We start from the raw sequence: 17,696 nt of genomic DNA, 5'->3' as shown, positions 1-17,696 counted from the left end.
AATGTTTTGATCTTCAGAGAAGACTCTGATCCTGCACAGGCAACCTGACAATGATACAACTGTGCATCTGGACCATTGAGGAACCTGCAACAACATCAGTAACGAAACCAAGTTTTACCTATGTTAAGAAAAATATGAGCCGGTTTAATGAGCGTCACACAGACTGATGTGGGCAGGTGTCTGGGGTTGCAGACCCTGCTCATGTTTTGGGATTTATACTATAATGACAAGAATGTAAACATTCACCTCTACTGCTGCAGACACTCCAGCTACAACTGGAATCTGCAACCGTCCCGTTTTGACAGGACAGTTCTGGGTTTGACCCCCCACTGGAGTCAAAGCCTTGTAGAGTGTGTCCTCCCATGTCTACTTTGTCTCCGGCATCCTCCTACAGTCTGCAGACATATGGGTTGGGTTAAAGTGCCTGTGGGAGTGAATGTAGTTCATCTCTGTGAGCTCTATTTCTGGGTGGTGTAGAGCATAAATACAAGACTTTGTGAGGTCCAGGTGCTTTTTGTCCCACCAGGAGCTCAGATTCTACCTGGACTGGATGTTACAAAGATGCTAAAGACGTGCGTTGAACATCTACCAGCCTAATCTGGGTGTGTATGAGCAGAAAAGGGCTGCTTTAAAGTCTTTAACGGACAAGATGGCAATGTAAACAGATCCATCTGGGTTTGATGGGTGTCGTTCACATCGCTGTATCTTCTCTGTTGTCTGGTTAACAACAAAAGGTTAATCCAGCCTTCTGATCCTTATTATTGGTCTTTTTGTTCTTCAGCCTGTGTACCTGCACTTGGGTCTGAAATCTTACAAATTCAACTTTCAGGAGATGCACCAACAGAAACACGTATAGATCAAAGATATTGATGCACTATTTTAAAGCCTCGTTTTGAGCATGTGTTTAAATGCACATGTTCTTTAAATCAGAAAAGAAAACAGATACCATCAGTCTCCCTCCAATGAACTACGGCTATTTTCTGCTGTTGGTTAAGTGAAATGACACAGTTGAAAGATTCAGAAAATGATCTGATAAAGTAACATAGTAAGTGACAAACGGTCAGATGTTAAAAGGGGTTGAAAGTTGCTCTGACTCAAACAAGGAAGGCAATTCATGAAGTGTGCATCTTCCATTGTTGACGTTGGTGGTGGTAGAACCATTTTAGGTGCTGTATTAAAGCGAAAATGGGGGAGAGGGGAGTCCAGAACCATGGAAAGTGTCTGTTCTATCAATTACATTTGTGGTATGTGTCTCTGGTAGCGTGGCCGTCTGTACCGGGGGAGGGGTGGTCCAGGCCAAGTGATAGAATAAACAGAGGACTGGGAGGAATTGGGGGAAATTGGGGAGGGGGGGGTGTCTTGATGAGAAATTACTGACTTCAGAGCTCAAATCATGAGAAAAACATGGATGAGCTATATCAGCAATATGATAAGAAAATTGGAGGGAGCAAAGGTATTTGAGGAAGGGGGATGAAAGAGTGAATAGGGACCCAGGAGAAAAAAAGGTCATCCAAGAGACGAAAGGAAAGAAGGAGAAGGGGGTGGGAGACAAGACCAAGAGGCTCACTGGGTTCTCCGGGATCCTGAGGTTTAAAATGTTATTCTCCTTTTAGTCTCATCCTTTAGATGTTACATAACAGCTAAATAGGCCAACTGTATATACCCCATTTGCCAAAAACAGCAGATTCCACAGCTGCCACGCTGGTCCTGCGCTGAGCCTCAGCGCTGCAGATGAAGCCACTGCTTGACTTTTCCATCTCATCATACTGAGGTGAGAAGCTGCTCAGCACTCAAACATTTCTGTCCTTTTGAAACAAACCTATGAAGGCAAGTGGCGTCATTTAGTCCACTCACTTCAGCCGCTGTAATATAGTAACACAAAATGCCAAAGTTAAAGCTTCACAAGCTCCCTCTGCAGGTAAGCTGCAGAAAAGGAACAGGCCATGCACCCCTCAGTGCCATTATTACTGCACATACACACTATACTGCATACTTTAATTAATGATGATATCTAATTAGATGTACAGAAGGGCATTCACTATTAGATACTCTAAAACATTTACTCACAGCAAATATCTATTAGAACTTTAACTACTTATGACTTTTTTAACCTGACTTATTTAACAGACGATTCATGAAGCACTTGGCGGCAGTGGAGATACCCGGGTTTTTCCTCCTACTCCCTAGCTACCGAGAGGTCAGGCTGACACACATCTGGCATTTCCTGTTTCCTCTCCTCCATATGCCCCCAAGTGGTGACCATGAATGCTCACATACGGCACTTATGCATACGCAGAGACATATGTGCCCAATATAATGTTATTGAGAAGAGCATAACAATGAACTTACACACAGTTAAAAAAGGATCCTGCCTCCATACCCAACTGTTTCCAGTCAACTATAAAAACCTCCAGCTGGTATAGTGAAAAGACAGAAATAGAGGGGGGAGACTGTGGATTCTGGAGGGAAGAGAGATTAAGAATTAAATCAAGAGAAATAATCATCAAGAGTCTGGGAGAGGGGGAACAAAAAATTAAAGAGGGGAGAAGGAAATGTCTGCATCTCACAGAGCTGACAAACACTTTCCACTCCTGTGGATGCTGAGAAGCAGGCTGTGTGTGTGTGTGTGTGTGTGTGTGTGTGTGTGTGTGTGTGTGTGTGTGTGTGTGGGTAAGAGATAGAGAGAGAGAGAGAGAGAGAGGAGAGAGAGAGAGAGAGAGAGAGAGAGAGCAGTCTCAAGCCATAGGCTAGATGGGGGACAGAATGGTGCCGTATGGTTTTCATAACTCTCTGATGGTTTTCAGTTCCGTTGCCCCACCACCACCCCATCTCTTCAACCCCTCTGCTCACTCCCTTCACCAGCCCCTTTCTCCCAAAGCAGACTATTCTTTTTCCTCTACGTAGCCACCCCCCAACCCCACCTCTCTCCCTCCCTCCCCCATAATTCTGTTTTCCGAGGTCTGGTCAGAAAGCCAACTTTGCAGATTCAAGTAAACCCCAGCAGGATCAGAGGGAAGACAGAGATTCTGTCACCAAAGAAGAAAAAGAAATTGGAGAGCATCGACTTATGTCATACAAAGGACAAACAATTTTCAGAATCATTTGTGGACTCTTTTGGACTTTACTGAAGGTCAAATTTTCTGCTGATTTTGGATTCTCCTGGCACTTAAACAGGCTTTAATGGATTGTACTGGACTCCAACAGAGTTCTAAAGGATTCCCCTGGATTGGTTACTAGACCTGTGGAAGTTTGCCTCACTGTCACCATTGTGCAGATAATTGGTTACTTTTAATTGACACTGTAGGGTTTTTATGAATATATGGTAAAGTCTGATTAAAATCAAGGTTATTCAGTGTTTGGTTCTGTCCCTACATTAATTTAGATGACTAAAAGCAAAGTTGGTGTGTAGCTTAATTGATCTGGTTATACTAAAGTTAGCCTGCTCATTTGAATGTTGGCTATAACCCAAATGTATTGGAGGAGGATGCAAAAAAGCAGTAGGAGCAGCCACAGCTGCTGCACGAGTCTCCTGTGTGTGCTGTGGCTCCTGAGCAGTCTGGCTGCTGAGAGCCGAGGACAGAGGCTGAGGGAGACACAGACTGAGCAGACTAGAGTTCAACTTGCAGAGAAAGATGCAATCTGCCACCCAGACGGATGTTACGCTGTCTTCCTCCAGAAGAGAACCTTCAGAGAGGCTGGACGGAGCTGCCGGGAACGAGGCGGGACCCTGGCAACAATGCACACTGAGGAGGCGGCAGGCATGGTTCATGAGCTGCTGTCGGGCACTGAGGCACAGGGCGCCAGGCAGAGACTTCGCCTCTGGATCGGGCTGCACAGGCCCCCGCGGCAGTGTTCAACTAGCAGACCACTCAGAGGATTCGTCTGGGTCACAGGTCTTTTTTCACCTTCATCACCATCATTATTAAGCTTATTTATCTATTTCTGTGTGACTGTCAAATCTCATTGGGTCAGTTTAAATAAAAATCTAAAATAGATGTAGACTTTGACCAGTCTTTCTGAACCGATTCCTGACTGAATCTGGAGCACAGTGAGAGCATCAGTCTCTCACAGGTGAAGCTGTTATGTTAGTGACTTTGAGTCCGACCTCTCTGCTTGACTTTGTTGCTCAGGCAACCTTCACAACTCCTTCACAAATGCCAAACACATTAACTTCTGTTGTTTCAGAGTGATTGAGTTGGGGGGAAGTTCAGTCCACTCTTGACCCCTCAGCCTGATGGAGTAATTACCAAAGCTCTCCTGCTAAAAACCAGATGTTAATTCAATCGCTCATATATTCTGTCTCAGGAAAAAACTTCTCTAACCATTTAAGTTTTTGACTGTTTTAAATTGTACTAAGAAAAAACACAATGCATTTATACTTGATAAACAAGCAAACATTACTTTGTGGTTTCATTTGGAGAAGATTTTGAAGAAAGTATTTGCTCCTGAATACAGTTTATCGGAAGGATGTCAGATAAAGCTTCCGTCCTCTATAACATCAGAAAACAGACACACTACTGTCGACTCTTCTGTTAATATAGCTGTAACACAAGGACAAGGAAAATAAATTAGAGATATATTTGTTGCCTTAGTGAAGATGAACACTACAGAAGGGAAGGACCTTGTGATGTAACACATTGATGCTATCAGTAAAAACAGGAAAAAAGGAATTGTCTTGGTGTGGATTGACTGGTCACCCGCACGTTGTTCCACACAGGTGAAGATGCAGAAGTCAGTCATTTTAATCTCTGATTACTTCTTCCTCCTCTTTTTCCAACAGGAGATCAAGATGGCCAGTTCACCAACTGGCTGCGTGAAGACAGCCCTGGGACTTGTGCGGCTCCTCGCTGCGTGGCCATGATGGTCCACACTTCTGAGAGTGGACGTGAGAGCAGCGACAATTTCCGTTGGCTCGATGGCTCCTGTGCACTGCCGTTGGATGGATATGTTTGCCAGTATAACTACAAAGGGATGTGTCCAACCCTAGAGGATGAGGGTAGAGGTGCAGCTGTCTACACCACCCCTTTTCACCTCATCAGCTCCCTGATCACTCATGTACCCTATGGGTCCGTCGCAACCGTGTTCTGTCCTGCAGACCAGTCAGACACGGATGCTCCTGCAGAGCAAACAGTGCTGTGCATGGAAAGAGATGACGAGACAGTAGGCTGGTCCAGAGATACACCACTCTGCACATCCGGTCCCACCAGTTCTATGAAGAACCAGGACTGGTGCAGCGGGGACCATGGCTGTGAGCAGTACTGTCAGAACACAGATACAGACTACTACTGTTACTGCTCGGAGGGCTTTGTCATAAGTGAGGATGGCTACAGCTGCAAATCAGACCCTCTCAGTCAAACCAATGCTCCAGATTTGCCCTCTGATTCTGCTGGTCCCACTGATCAACCCCACATTAAACAGGTCTGTGTGGACATGGGATGTGAGTACAACTGTGTGGAGACACCACGGACAGTTCGCTGCACCTGTCCCCCAGGGTATCAGATGGGTCCAGATGGCCGCAGATGCTCCGATGTTGATGAATGTCGGCAACAACCATGTCCACAGGTTTGTGTCAACATCCCAGGCACCTTTCATTGCACCTGCCACCCTGGATACCAGCCAGATGACGAAGGAGAGTGTGTGGATATCGACGAGTGCCTGGATGAGGGTAGCTGTCAAGGCATCTGTGAGAACACAGTGGGTTCTTTTAGGTGTGTATGTAACCCTGGATATGAGTTGGGCAAGGGAGAAGAATGTGTGGATATAGATGAGTGTGTGGGAGAGTCACCCTGCCAGCAGCAGTGTCTCAACTACATGGGGGGATATCAGTGTTACTGTGACAACGGCTTTGACCTGCAGTCAGATGGACTTACCTGCCAGCCTTCCTTTGATGATGGAGAATACTCCACTCTGACCCCTGACCCCAGTGATTCTAGTCACATTCCTATCCTTGATCCCAGCCATGATATTCCATGGTCCACTTCATACACCCTGGACCCAAACTTTGTTAGTTTAGGTGTTGACTTGCTTACAGAAAGTCCTGAACAAGTCCTCCCTGACATCACACATGGGTCAGATAATTCCCCGAGCCAATGGGATGTATTCTCACGAGAGGGCTATCAGACAGTCCCATCACCAACACAAAAACAGGGAACAGGCAATGAAATTGTTCATGGAGTAGAAGGTAAGGAAGGGACTAGGGACATAAATGGTCACAGGGGAGTAGAACTATCAGATCACTCAAGTACTGGGAACAGGGATAATTCCCACTTGGATAACACAGAAGAAACCATCGGCACTGCTGAGACTGGGGCTGGATCTACTGATGGTAAAAAGAAGCATGACAAGAGCTGGCTGCTGGTGGCCCTGCTGGTGCCTCTGTGTGTGTTCCTAGTTGTGATGTTGGCTCTAGGGATTGTCTACTGCACCAGCTGTGCTGTTGACAAGAGCCTGAGCTTTTCAGAATGCTATCGCTGGATACTCCCCACAATGCCTCCTGATAGGAGAGAGGGTAAAACCCAAGCATGAACCCTAAAGCAAACAATCACATGTGCACGTGCATGCACTATGATGAGAAGAGCGCCCAGATGATGTTAACATTCCTTATGTGGTGCAGAACGGGTCACTGAACTACCAGATGGACGCAGAGCAGATGACTGGTTCTCCCATTGAGTAAGGGAAATTCAATATTTTTCTATTGCACATCTTTGTAAATAAGTCACTGTCTCCTCATGTTTTTAGAATCCAATAAAAACATTTTTTGATGAAAAAGTGTGTGAGTTGTAATTTTTTTGAAGATTTAAATTAAGTGTAATAAACAAAAGAGGGTGAACCAATAAGTGATATGCAGTTATGTAGGCATGTAATATAGAACTCATTTCTATATGTACAGAAGAAAAAGACAACTGGAGCAGGGCTGGGGTGTAGGAGGAACTCACAGTTCAGGTCACAGTGGAACACCAGATGGAAGTAGTCACCCTGTCATGAGCACTATTTGGGGCTTTTGTCTAGATAATCATTACCAGTGCATATCATGTGCTAGGAAATACTGTTGAATAAACAGCCCACACAAAAAAGGAAATTCCTTGTTTGATACTTTAACTGTGATTATTTAACCTATAATGATTATTTTTCCTGGTTCTTTCTTGTTAAAAGTAAAAAGACATGATTATATTAATAGGGTGAATCGGCTGTGTGGAATTGCCTGCTGTGTCTGTATTGAATTTAAAAAGGCTGTGGAACAGATTAAGAAAGCTAAAATGAAAACCGACGAGGATGGGATTCGAACCCACGCGTGCAGAGCACAATGGATTAGCAGTCCATCGCCTTAACCACTCGGCCACCTCGTCAATTGACACGACGCTCGCAATGATACTTTCTTTATCAGAGCCAAAGTGAAATGGGTATGTGTTTTCGGAGTTGAGGTGGAATTAAATAACTCTTTTTCATTTTCTTTCAAGAATGACCCCAATGAAGCCGATCAGACGAGTACGGGTTAATTACATCGCGATTGGTTATTATATCTGTCAATCAAAAATCGCAACTGTTCATTGGTTGATGGGCGGTTCTAAAATTGAATGAATCCAGGAAATGTAAGTTGACATCGTGAGACTGCAATTTGACGTTCACTTGAGCTATAGCTGAGAAGAAGGTAAGTAGCTTTTGAGTATGCAGTTCCCTTTTTATTTTTGGACGGGCACTTAATAAGATGCACTTGATGAAAATCGGGAAATTGTAATGCACGCAGCGTAATGGCAAAGATAAAATACTGTACGTTGGTTTTAGCATAAATGCTAGGAGCTAACAATAGCCAGGAATTAGCCTGGAATTATTTATCTGTTACAAGAGGCTTGAACAGCTTCTGACAGAAGGTTCATTTTAAATCGGCATAGGAAATTCACAAATAATACGTTGCTGTGCAAGTAAGTAGTTCAAAATTACATTTAAATAGATCTGAGAAATCATTCAGTATCAATTTCTGACTCGAATTTGTGTCGTGCTGTTAGCTGTCCTAACCTAACAACAATTGGTATCTAATTCTTTCACTAGTAGTGTGGATCAGTGCTGTAACTGTAACACGACCTTTTTCAATATTAAAGCAAAATAAATGACAAACTTTATATAGTTCGTCTTTTTGCAAATAGACTTTGCGCCAAAGTAATTGAAGTCAACGATTTTGTACTTTGTCCAACTTTCTTTGATGATTAGCTGACAAATGTGGGGCTTGACCCTCTTTCATCTGGGACTCGGTTTTGGGTCTGGGGAGCTGAACCTTGAGAGTAGTGACAGTGTCCAGAATGTCGCTCAGGTGGAAAGAAAAGATGAAGTCAAGTGTCCTCTCCGATGACCTGGCGTCTAACTGTGCTATGTTTAATCAGAAAAAAGGAGTAACCACAGCAGCCTGCAGATGTCAAGGTTCAAACTTTCCACTGGGCAATGTACAACCAAATAAAAGTGGCAGGTCCTCAGAAAGTTCTGCGTCACATACCTGGGTATTAAAAATAGGTCACTCATAGGATAAAGTCAGATCTCAGAAGTGACCTTGCTGTCACATAAGTGTCACATAACTTTATCAACGGTTGAAACAACTTTTCACAACATGTGATGCTAAATTTATGCTGGGAGTGGAAAGTGGGCTACAATTAAAATTGAAGACAACAAAGCAGTTTCACCATCGGCACAGTTGAAGTCTTAAATTTTGTGCAAATATTTGCTACTTTAAACTGGTCAAACTCCTTTTCCTTGTCCTCATTGTTCAGCATCCCACTACAGCCCAGTATTGTAGGAGTGAACTTTGTGAAGATGGTGGACTCTCAGTACTACCTGCCAAATAACATCGGTGTATCGGCACTCGACTGTGGTGAGGCCTTCCGTTTGCTTTCACCACAAGAAAAGATGTATGCACACTATATGTCACGTGCTGCTTGGTGAGTTTGTTTCTGTCGAGTCACCAATTTTATTAAAATGACTGATGTGACAAGACGTCAGACAAGACATGAACACTACTGACCAAAGGGTAAAAACTTTGTTCCAGGTATGGTGGTTTGGCAGTGCTGCTGCAGACTTCTCCAGAGTCGGCAGACATTTTTGTCTTGCTGCAGAGGATCTTCAGGAAAGAGACGCCTGCACAGCTGGAGCAAGTCGCCACAGCAGTTGGACTGAGTGCTGAGGAATACAAGGTAACAGGCTCCTTGTGCTTCGTAGGACACCCTTAAAACCACACAGTAGTTGAGAAACAAGCATATTTGTGTCGTATTTAGGCCTTCTTGGTATATGCAGCTGGTCTTTATGCCAACATGGGAAACTACAAGTCCTTTGGAGACACCAAGTTCATTCCAAATATTCCAAAGGTAAGAAGTAATTAAGTTCAACACAAATACTTTTGACCAGTTTAACAACTCTGATGCTCTGTAGTGTTGTTTAGTGAAGTTACCTGCTCTTGTGGTCTGTTTATCTAGGACAAGCTGGAAGCTCTGGTGAAGGCCAGCCAGGCATTCCAGGAGCAGCCCAATGAGATGGAGGCTCTATGGAACGGTTGCTCTTGTTCCATGTTCTCCCTGGAAGACAGACAGAAACAGCTGGGGCTGGGTGACAAGGTTGGAACTGGCATCTCTGAATGTAGACTTTAGGCCAGCTGTGAACCATTTTCCTCTGGTGGATTGGACAAATATTAAGATGAGATTTCTGGTCATTAGGAATTAGTGCATTCTTGCATTTTCATGGCTGGCTTGTTTCTTTGCTGTCCTCATCTTTCCTCAGCTATTTAGCGTTGTGTTTAAATTGGCCGCCCATAGCCAGATTTGGATGAAGTACGTTGGGAGCAGGACCAAGAGGAAAAGCTTGAGTCATGTTTTTTGTCTTTCTTCTGTTCCTCAGGGAATAACAACCTACTTCTCAGGAAACTGCTGTCTGGAAGATGCTGAGCTAGCTCAAAAATTCCTTGATTCAAAGGTAAAATATTCCTTAATTTGCTTTTTTTTTAGTTGATTTTGGCACCTCATTTGGACTCGTTTCGCGTTTTTAATGGTTCATCCTCTAATGGTGTCTTCTAGAGACTTTCAGTTGTTTTCCTTTTGTCTTCTAGAAATTGTCGGCTTACAACACCCGTCTGTTTAAGAGGGAGAATGGTGGTAAAATCTGCTACGAAGTGCGTTTGGCTTCAGCTGTGCAGAAAGGTCAGAAGTTGTGCAAGAGATAATATTTAGACTTTACTCTATGACATTAATGTAGACTCTAATTATAATGAAGTGGTTGGAGAGAGATTCATCTATCTGACTTGTGTTACTGTGGTTTCAGATTGTGCAGTGGATGGGGAGTGTGATTCATGCTGCGGCTCTTTCAACTTTGAAGACAAAGAATTCTCTGTCAAGAGAGGAGACTATGCTGCCCTCATGGAGAAAGTCAGCCATTACCTGCAGCAAGCACAGGTAAATCCATGCTTTGAATGATTCTGTTCACTGTGGATTTTTTTCCGCACAGCAGGAAGTGATGCAACAGACCATTTATTCGTTGTCAGGAAAGCTTTTGATTGGAGTGAAAGGACTAAAAAAACAAATGCAGCCTGAGGGTTTTGTGGGATGTTGGTGATGTGATACAGCAGCACAGGCCGCGGGATTATGAGTCAACACTCTTCCTGCCACCGTTTCCATTTTGTAATGTTTTTGCTGTGTTTCCAAATGCTAAATACAGGCCTATGCTGCCAACGAGAACCAGAGACGGATGCTGGAGGAATACAGACGTAGCTTCACCTTTGGCTCAGTCGAAGCCCATAAAGAAGGCTCGCGCTACTGGATTAAAGACAAAGGGCCCATTGTTGAAAGGTGAGCCCATTAAACCACAATGATGCTAAACCACTCATGGATTTGAATTAACTGTCTTAGTAACCTGTCTGTGTCTACTTTTGTCCCATCAGTTACATTGGTTTCATTGAAAGCTACAGAGACCCCTTTGGCTCAAGAGGAGAGTTTGAGGGTAATTAAAACATTGTTTTTGTATTGAAGATAGAAGTCAGCTTCACGTTGTCCAGCTCTGATTTTCTCTGTTTAGGGTGGTGCGAAAATTTCAAACACAAACTGTCAGACAGACCTGTTCCTCTCCTGCTTGACTTAGCCGTCTCCTCCAGGTTTTGTTGCAGTCGTGAACAAGGCCATGAGTCAGCGTTTTGCCAAACTGGTGAGCTCTGCTGAAGTCTTGCTCCCTGAGCTGCCCTGGCCGCAAGAATTTGAGAAGGACACTTTCCTCAAGCCTGATTTTACCTCACTGGATGTCCTCACCTTCGCTGGGAGTGGAATTCCAGCTGGCATCAACATACCGAACTGTGCGTTTGCTTTATGACCCACACGTGGGGACTAGTGCCACACTTTAGCGAGTTAACATTTGTGACTGTTTTATGCGCAGACGATGACATCAGACAGTCAGAGGGCTTCAAAAATGTGTCTCTTGGCAACGTCCTGGCTGTTGCCTATGCTACACAGAAAGAGAAACTGACTTTCTTAGACGAAGAGGACAAGGTAATGGACTCCAGAGGGGTTCTTGTGGCTCCTGCAGACTCCTACATTGAATTACACATGTGTTGTTCTTTCTAGGATTCCTTTATTAAGTGGAAGGGACCGTCCTTTGAGGTGCAGGTTGGACTACACGAGTTACTGGGACATGGAAGTGGCAAGCTGTTTGTCCAGGTAACTTGATCTGAATCATTTTAACTGATGTACCTTTTCTATGCTAATATAATGAGTTGTCATTTATTACTTTGGTTTGACCATCCATTTTCTCCAGGATGACAATGGCAAGTTTAACTTTGACCAAGAAAAGGTGATCAACCCAGAGACTGGAGAACAGGTGAGCTGTGCTGTTTAGCTGCTATTCTTTTGGTTAAAGGACTCTAAAAGCATCACTACATCTTCCAGGTGTCCACTTGGTATCTGGGCAGCGAGACATGGGACAGCAAATTCTCAACGATCGCTTCCTCTTATGAAGAATGCCGGGCTGAGTGTGTTGGACTCTACCTTTGTCTCAACAGGGACGTGCTCAGGTCCACCAATTTATAACACTCTGTATCTTCATGAATGTCCCAGTCGTGTAGAATGTCCTGTCCGATACTAATGCAGACAGACTGATGGACAGTTATTTGACAAACCATAGTTTCTTTTTCAAGTGTGATGAATTCCAGGTGTGTTTTATCTGCTTAACCTTCCAGTATTTTTGGCCACGAGGGTCAAAATGCAGACGAGGTGGTGTACATCAACTGGCTCAGCATGGTCCGAGCCGGACTATTGGGCCTTGAGTTCTACACTCCCGAAAGCAAGAGCTGGAGACAGGTGATGCCAATACCGCTCCCCTCCAACATCGACTGTGTCGCAGCACAAAGTCATCATGTGTAAATGTTTGGTTGAAGGTTGGATTTCCAGTGGTACTCAGTGTTGCGTCATGTGTGTTTAGATGAGCAGTCGATGTGCAGACGGCTTCAGATGTGTTCCTTATAGAGTAATAAATTTAGATTTGAGTTTGGATTTGTGCAGCTTGCATAATGTCGGCCTCTGTTTACATAAACTTCTGGAAATGTATACAGCGAATGTTGCCTGAACGTGTGTATCTGTGTCTGTGTGTCAGGCTCACATGCAGGCTCGTTTCGTAATCCTGCGTGTTCTGATTGAGGCTGGGGAGGACCTCGTGAGCCTGGAGGAGGTGACAGGTCAGGATGGAAAACCTGATGCTCGCATCAGACTGGACCGAAGCAAAATCCACACTGTGGGCAAGAGCGCCATCCACAGGTTCCTTTGTAAACTGCAGGTGCGTTGTGGCAACATGTTGCGGTTAATAACGAAATATTTCTAAATTTAATGGTCTTAATTGACTATGGGGTTCAATCAGCATTCCATTACCACCATTATATATTTATTTTAAATGTATTTGAGATCTATACATACACATTTTGTCAGATAACTAATTAGGAAACTAATTGGGGAAGCTCAAATTTACATTTTGACTCGGTGGCAAATTAAAATAAGTAATGAATGTGTCTCCTACCCATAGGTTTTCAAATCAACAGCCGATGTGGAAGGTGGTCGGGCTCTCTATGACAAGTATTCCACAGTCAGCGACAGCGGCACACACAACTTCCTGCGTCTGCGGGAAACAGTGCTGCTCAGGAAGGAAGCTCGTAAGATGTTTGTCCAGGCCAACACCAAAATCAATGGTAAATACATGCTTCTGTAGCACAATTCACCTGTGATTTTACAAGCAGTGTTTAAAACACCTCTTTTTCATATGTCTTTTCCAGGAGATGCTGTAGAGCTAGTGGAATATGAAAGCAGTGCAGCAGGTTTGATTTGCTCATTTGTCGAACGCTTCCAAGATGATGTTGAGAAGTTGGAGTCTGACCTTTTGCAGATGAGCCGAAACGACGCCCCCTGCTGGTGTAGTTAGATGGATGCGACGCCTCAGTCTTAAGAGACAGTATCAGAAACGCTTTTTGTTTATCTGCATAAGTGATTCTCAATGATTACATAAACTGCCAGCTGACAGGGCCACACAACGCTGCGGAGATGTCGGCCACAAATCCATATACCGCCGGTCCATGGTTTAAGGATTTAATAATGGTAGTGCTACGCTGATGCCACACATTTCTAATAAAAAGTTCTGTAACAGACTAAATGTGTGTAATTTACTTCAAGATTGTAACTATTGGCCTGCTGGTGGTGTAATGGTGTAGGGGGTATTTTCTTGGCACACTTTTTGGCCCCTCAGTAACAAATGAGTATCATTTAAGGTGTTGCGGACCATCTCCATCCCTGTAGGACCACAGTGGACCATCCTCTGATGGCTACTTCTGCCATTTAACAAAGCTCAGATCAACACAAACTGGTTTCTGAATAATCATAATGACTGGGGAGGGGGCAGGCACCTCCTCAGTCACCAGAACTGAATCAGGTAGATCAGCTTTGGGATGTGGTGGAGCAGGAGATTCTCCTCATAGATGTGCAGCAGCTGAGGGATGCTCTCATGTCAAGATGGAGCAGAATCTTTCAACACCTGGTTGAAAGGATGATATGAAGAATTCTAAATTCTTGGATGTACATTTATGCATAAACATCTAGATACTTTAGAGAAAGAGAACTTCATCCTGAATATCTGGTGTCTAGTTTTGTGTTTCTGTGTAATTTTCTTCTCTGTATGGAGCAAAGCAGCAGCCATTATGTTGAGATAAAATGACTGAAAGATTTATTCAAACAAAATTGAAACAAGAAATACAAAGTTGAAAATGCTACAGGAAAGTCTGCAGTGAAAACATGCAAAACAAGAGGATTGATGGTTATTTGAAAATACTTTAAGTTAAAAATCACTATGCACATATTTATTCACCGATGTATATATTCACAATGTTTATCTACAATCAACACCTGTGTCTGTAAAGGCATTGACTTTGGTATACGTGTAAAATGTTAAATAATACACATTCTTATATTATGCACGTAGAATCTATGCGTTTTTCCTCTGATATAATGTGATTGTACACAATGATTTAATTCTTTATCTCAATCCGACTTGAGACGCGTTTCATTGCTTTGGGGTGGTCTACTCTTTTCCACCCTCTCCTGGCCAATGTAGGAGCAGCAGCTTTCTGCGTCCTTCAGACAAACAGTGTCCATCTGTAAAAGCAAACCCCGCCCGTCGTCTCCATTTATCTCACCACCTTCATCATTGCAATCTATTCCTGCAATGGCCTCCTCATCTCCTTTGTCTGATCCCTGCTGATCTATTGTCAAAGGAGCAGTAAAAGGGGGGAAGGAAAGAGAGGTACAAGAAGAATTGGATGGGATCAGAGGTGAAAGAGATGGAAACTGATAAGGAAAAAGAGAAGGTGACACATTGGGCAGGCTCTGTAGAGACATTGAGCTGAGCATCTTGGGAGAAAGAGATGGGGATTGATAGGGTGAGAGTGAAGGAGACTCAAGAGGAGATGGTGCTTTGGGAAAAGCTTGAGGTGTCAGAGAAGGTGCAGATGGGGAGAAGTATGGAGAGAGTGAGGGAGGGTGGAAGGAGCTGATCACAGGTGAGGGCTGCATGTAGTCTGAGTTATCCGGAAGCTGCTCCATTATTGCTGGGAGCTGAGATGAAGCCTGTGTGGGGCTCTGCTCCTGCTGCAGTCGGATGTGAGGGGTAGGAGGTGGAGGCTCACTGGCATTGTCCTCTGTCTGTTTCTGAACAATCTGACTGGCTTTACATTGGCCTTGGATTTCTTGAAGACCTTTACTCTTTCCCTTGGACTTGGGCATCAGAGGGGGTGGAGGTGGAGGAGCGAGTGGGGGCGACAGCAGGGTCGACGTCTCTGTGGAAACACGAACCTTAAGGCTGCGTTTGAACATGCGTCTTCTTAACAGTGGGCTCTCCATCTGTCGGAAAAGGGGGTTGATGAAGCAGAGGGCACCCTGGCCAGAGCCACAGTCCAGCTCTCTGGGGCTGCGTGTCTTAATAGGACAAAACTCATGGAACAAGGTCAAACCAGGAGCAGGAGCTTTGCTGGCATTTGACAGGCTGTCTGAATCAGACCGTGGAGCTGAGTCAGACTGAGGTGAAGCACTTGTCTGTGGTGCAGGGCCAGGAGGGGCTGTGCTTATGCTGCCTGGCTTCTCCTGATCCTTCTGAGGCAGAGGTGCCTCCCGGGGGCCGCGGACATTGAGGTGTGAATTCCAGAATTCTACAAAAGGTGTTGAGGAAAGTTAAACTCTGACTTGCTTGATTGAAATAACATTTCCTGTGGCCTGTACCAACTACCACGTCGCTGTAACACAGAGCTTGGGCAGATGTGTGTGTCTGGTGTGATTTAATCCTCTAGGAGGCCTGCACATATTTGTGGTTTTACATTTCCTAATCTACTACATGGAAACATAACACAGCATGCTTTACTTCAATGCTGCCCAAAGGTTCCTGCATAAAAGCAAAAACAGCAAATTGAAACGTTTGTGAAAGTTAAACCAAACTTTAATAGAAATACAAGTAAATTAATTTATGATACATCAGTATAGCTTTCTGGGAATAAATTCAAATTTCTGGCAATAAACCTTAAGTAAATCTAAGTGTATTTATTTACGTCCATGTTTACAATGCCTGTACCAAATGGAAACACGATCACCAACCTATTCCCATATGTGAGATGGACTCCAGTTCTTTGTGCGATGTTGCCTTTGCGATGGCCTCAGGAAGCTCTAGAGGAAAGGGTAACACATCTCTGACACACAGAGAGGATGCAGAGTGATCAGTGCAGGAATGAAACAATGGACCGGAGAGAAAAGAGAATCTGTGACATTCACCTGCTCACACAGTAGAAGGAAACTAGTCTCGGGAGGTCTGGAAAGCTTATGGCCGATGTTTCCAGAGACAGAGCTGAGAGAAAACACCCAGTTGAGGAATGAATCACACTTAAAGTCTATGCTCTATTTTTAGCTATGTACAAATTTAGTGGAAATTAAGACATTTTCCTTGAAAACAAGTATTTACTCTACTGACCGTCTGATTTTGATCAGTAATTCTAGTCTTTAAAAAAAATCTAATTTCAAATTCGATGGTCTGAAATCCGACATTACAAAGTGTTCTCACTGGATTGCTCCTCTCTGATCCCGAACTGCTGCACAAAGGATGGTACGCTCTCATCGGCCAAACGTACACACAGCACATTCCGCTGAGATGTGCGGGATTTGCGCACCAGGAAGGTCTGTCAGACACAGAATGCATTCATGAGTCTGGGAAAGGTCCCGCGAGGTTTAAGAGACGTGTGTGTGTGACTGTGTACTTTCTTGAGGATAAGTGTATGTGGCTCTGACCCCAGGAGGTTCCCTCTGCAGGATATGCAGCGCAGTAGCTGGATTAATTGACAGCTGAAACCAGACAGGAACTGTGAGCAGGAGACGGTCCAGTACGCTGATGCTTTTCAGGGAGCCCCGTCCTCTGTGATGCCCTGCAAACTTGTGCCCTGATGGCTGAGCGGGCTCAGGGAAATCATAAAGTGGCTCCTGCTGTTGTGCCATCTACAAATACACAACAATAATAGACACACACCAAATGAATATGGTTGTAGACTATCCGGCAGATCATCATGGATGCTGTCTAATGTCGAATTAAAGGTGGCTACTGTATATTTATAGCTCACATTCCCAATGGGAAGATATTTGGGATGGCTGCACACACACAGAGACATACTCACACCTGTGTAATAAATCCACCTGGATTGGGACAGCAAGCCCAGACTTGGTAAAAGGCAGCAGCTCAGACAGAAGGTGAGTGAATAGGCACAAAACGACGCATAATCTAGGAAATATAATCTAGGCCCACAAACAAGACTGCTCAAAATATATACACAGTGTAGTTTGACATGATTACAACGTTATATCTCACTTTAAATAAGCCTATACTTTTGCTTCGATGTGAGCGCGTTCTTCCTAACTGCATTCCCTTTTCCATGTACTGCGCACATTTTTCCTGCTGTATAAATACCCAGCTTGTAACGTCTGATCCAGGTTTTTACCTCTACCGTGACTTTCTCTTTATCCCGTCTGATTCCACACGTTATGATGACATGCTCCCGACTCTTCCTTAAACTTCAGCACAACGAGAAAGTCAACTTGTCTCTCACTTGGGTAGTCATAACCTGCGCTCCCAGATCGGAAGAAGCCAATCTTCCATGGCTCCTCCTCTGTTAACAC

General features: G+C 44.1%; 3 protein-coding genes and 1 non-coding gene across 7 annotated transcripts; 2 read left to right on the top strand and 2 right to left on the bottom strand.

Annotated features, from left to right (window-relative positions):
- Positions 1-2,724: 2,724 nt before the first annotated feature.
- LOC130538124 (endosialin-like) lies at positions 2,725-6,768 on the top strand. Its single transcript, XM_057055422.1, has 2 exons — positions 2,725-3,893; positions 4,781-6,768. Exons 1-2 carry the CDS (start codon positions 3,452-3,454, stop codon positions 6,523-6,525), a joined length of 2,187 nt encoding a protein of 728 aa, XP_056911402.1. The 5' UTR covers positions 2,725-3,451; the 3' UTR covers positions 6,526-6,768.
- A 496-nt stretch (positions 6,769-7,264) lies between these two features.
- trnas-gcu (transfer RNA serine (anticodon GCU)) lies at positions 7,265-7,346 on the bottom strand. Its single transcript has one exon. It is a non-coding gene; the product is annotated as a tRNA-Ser (tRNA).
- A 211-nt stretch (positions 7,347-7,557) lies between these two features.
- Positions 7,558-13,650, top strand: dpp3 (dipeptidyl-peptidase 3). The gene is made up of 19 exons (XM_057055423.1): positions 7,558-7,648; positions 8,757-8,924; positions 9,032-9,176; positions 9,258-9,347; positions 9,456-9,593; positions 9,874-9,948; positions 10,082-10,172; positions 10,294-10,424; positions 10,687-10,817; positions 10,910-10,968; positions 11,120-11,314; positions 11,395-11,507; positions 11,583-11,675; positions 11,773-11,835; positions 11,904-12,028; positions 12,194-12,314; positions 12,607-12,786; positions 13,030-13,192; positions 13,277-13,650. The coding sequence occupies exons 2-19, from the start codon at positions 8,800-8,802 to the stop codon at positions 13,420-13,422; spliced, it is 2,184 nt and encodes a 727-aa protein (XP_056911403.1). The 5' UTR covers positions 7,558-7,648; positions 8,757-8,799; the 3' UTR covers positions 13,423-13,650.
- A 539-nt stretch (positions 13,651-14,189) lies between these two features.
- On the bottom strand, positions 14,190-17,694 carry LOC130538132 (ras and Rab interactor 1-like). 4 transcript variants are annotated; one of them, XM_057055446.1, is made up of 7 exons: positions 17,519-17,658; positions 17,198-17,315; positions 16,818-17,021; positions 16,594-16,708; positions 16,308-16,380; positions 16,134-16,225; positions 14,190-15,694 (listed from the first exon to the last, which is right to left on the bottom strand). In XM_057055446.1, the coding sequence occupies exons 3-7, from the start codon at positions 17,019-17,021 to the stop codon at positions 14,532-14,534; spliced, it is 1,647 nt and encodes a 548-aa protein (XP_056911426.1). In that variant the 5' UTR covers positions 17,198-17,315; positions 17,519-17,658; the 3' UTR covers positions 14,190-14,531. The 4 variants fall into 4 exon arrangements, with proteins under 4 accessions (XP_056911426.1, XP_056911425.1, XP_056911424.1 ...); XM_057055445.1 differs by having other exon boundaries at positions 17,200-17,315; positions 17,389-17,526; XM_057055447.1 differs by lacking the exon at positions 17,519-17,658 and having other exon boundaries at positions 15,067-15,389; positions 15,500-15,694; positions 17,200-17,339.
- Between the last annotated feature and the right edge of the window lie 2 nt (positions 17,695-17,696).

Source organism: Takifugu flavidus, chromosome 14, assembly GCF_003711565.1.
Source record: "Takifugu flavidus isolate HTHZ2018 chromosome 14, ASM371156v2, whole genome shotgun sequence".
Taxonomy (NCBI): domain Eukaryota; kingdom Metazoa; phylum Chordata; class Actinopteri; order Tetraodontiformes; family Tetraodontidae; genus Takifugu; species Takifugu flavidus.
The sequence above is the reverse complement of the archived record's forward strand: the minus strand, read 5'-3'. Positions and strand labels throughout refer to the sequence as shown.

What these genes read in the sequence shown, in the direction of transcription:
- LOC130538124 (XM_057055422.1), top strand. Translation starts at nt 3,452, where the DNA reads ATGTTGGCTATAACCCAAATGTATTGGAGGAGGATGCAAAAAAGCAGT. An exon ending in AGGATTCGTCTGGGTCACAG is followed by an intron (nt 3,894 to 4,780) that starts GTCTTTTTTCAC and finishes TTTTTCCAACAG; the next exon opens with GAGATCAAGATGGCCAGTTC.
- dpp3 (XM_057055423.1), top strand. Translation starts at nt 8,800, where the DNA reads ATGGTGGACTCTCAGTACTACCTGCCAAATAACATCGGTGTATCGGCA. An exon ending in TCATTCCAAATATTCCAAAG is followed by an intron (nt 9,348 to 9,455) that starts GTAAGAAGTAAT and finishes CTGTTTATCTAG; the next exon opens with GACAAGCTGGAAGCTCTGGT. An exon ending in AAAGCAAGAGCTGGAGACAG is followed by an intron (nt 12,315 to 12,606) that starts GTGATGCCAATA and finishes TCTGTGTGTCAG; the next exon opens with GCTCACATGCAGGCTCGTTT.
- LOC130538132 (XM_057055444.1), bottom strand. Translation starts at nt 17,021, where the DNA reads ATGGCACAACAGCAGGAGCCACTTTATGATTTCCCTGAGCCCGCTCAG. An exon ending in TCCTTCTACTGTGTGAGCAG is followed by an intron (nt 16,226 to 16,307) that starts GTGAATGTCACA and finishes TCTGTGTGTCAG; the next exon opens with AGATGTGTTACCCTTTCCTC. An exon ending in CATCTCACATATGGGAATAG is followed by an intron (nt 15,695 to 16,133) that starts GTTGGTGATCGT and finishes CACCTTTTGTAG; the next exon opens with AATTCTGGAATTCACACCTC.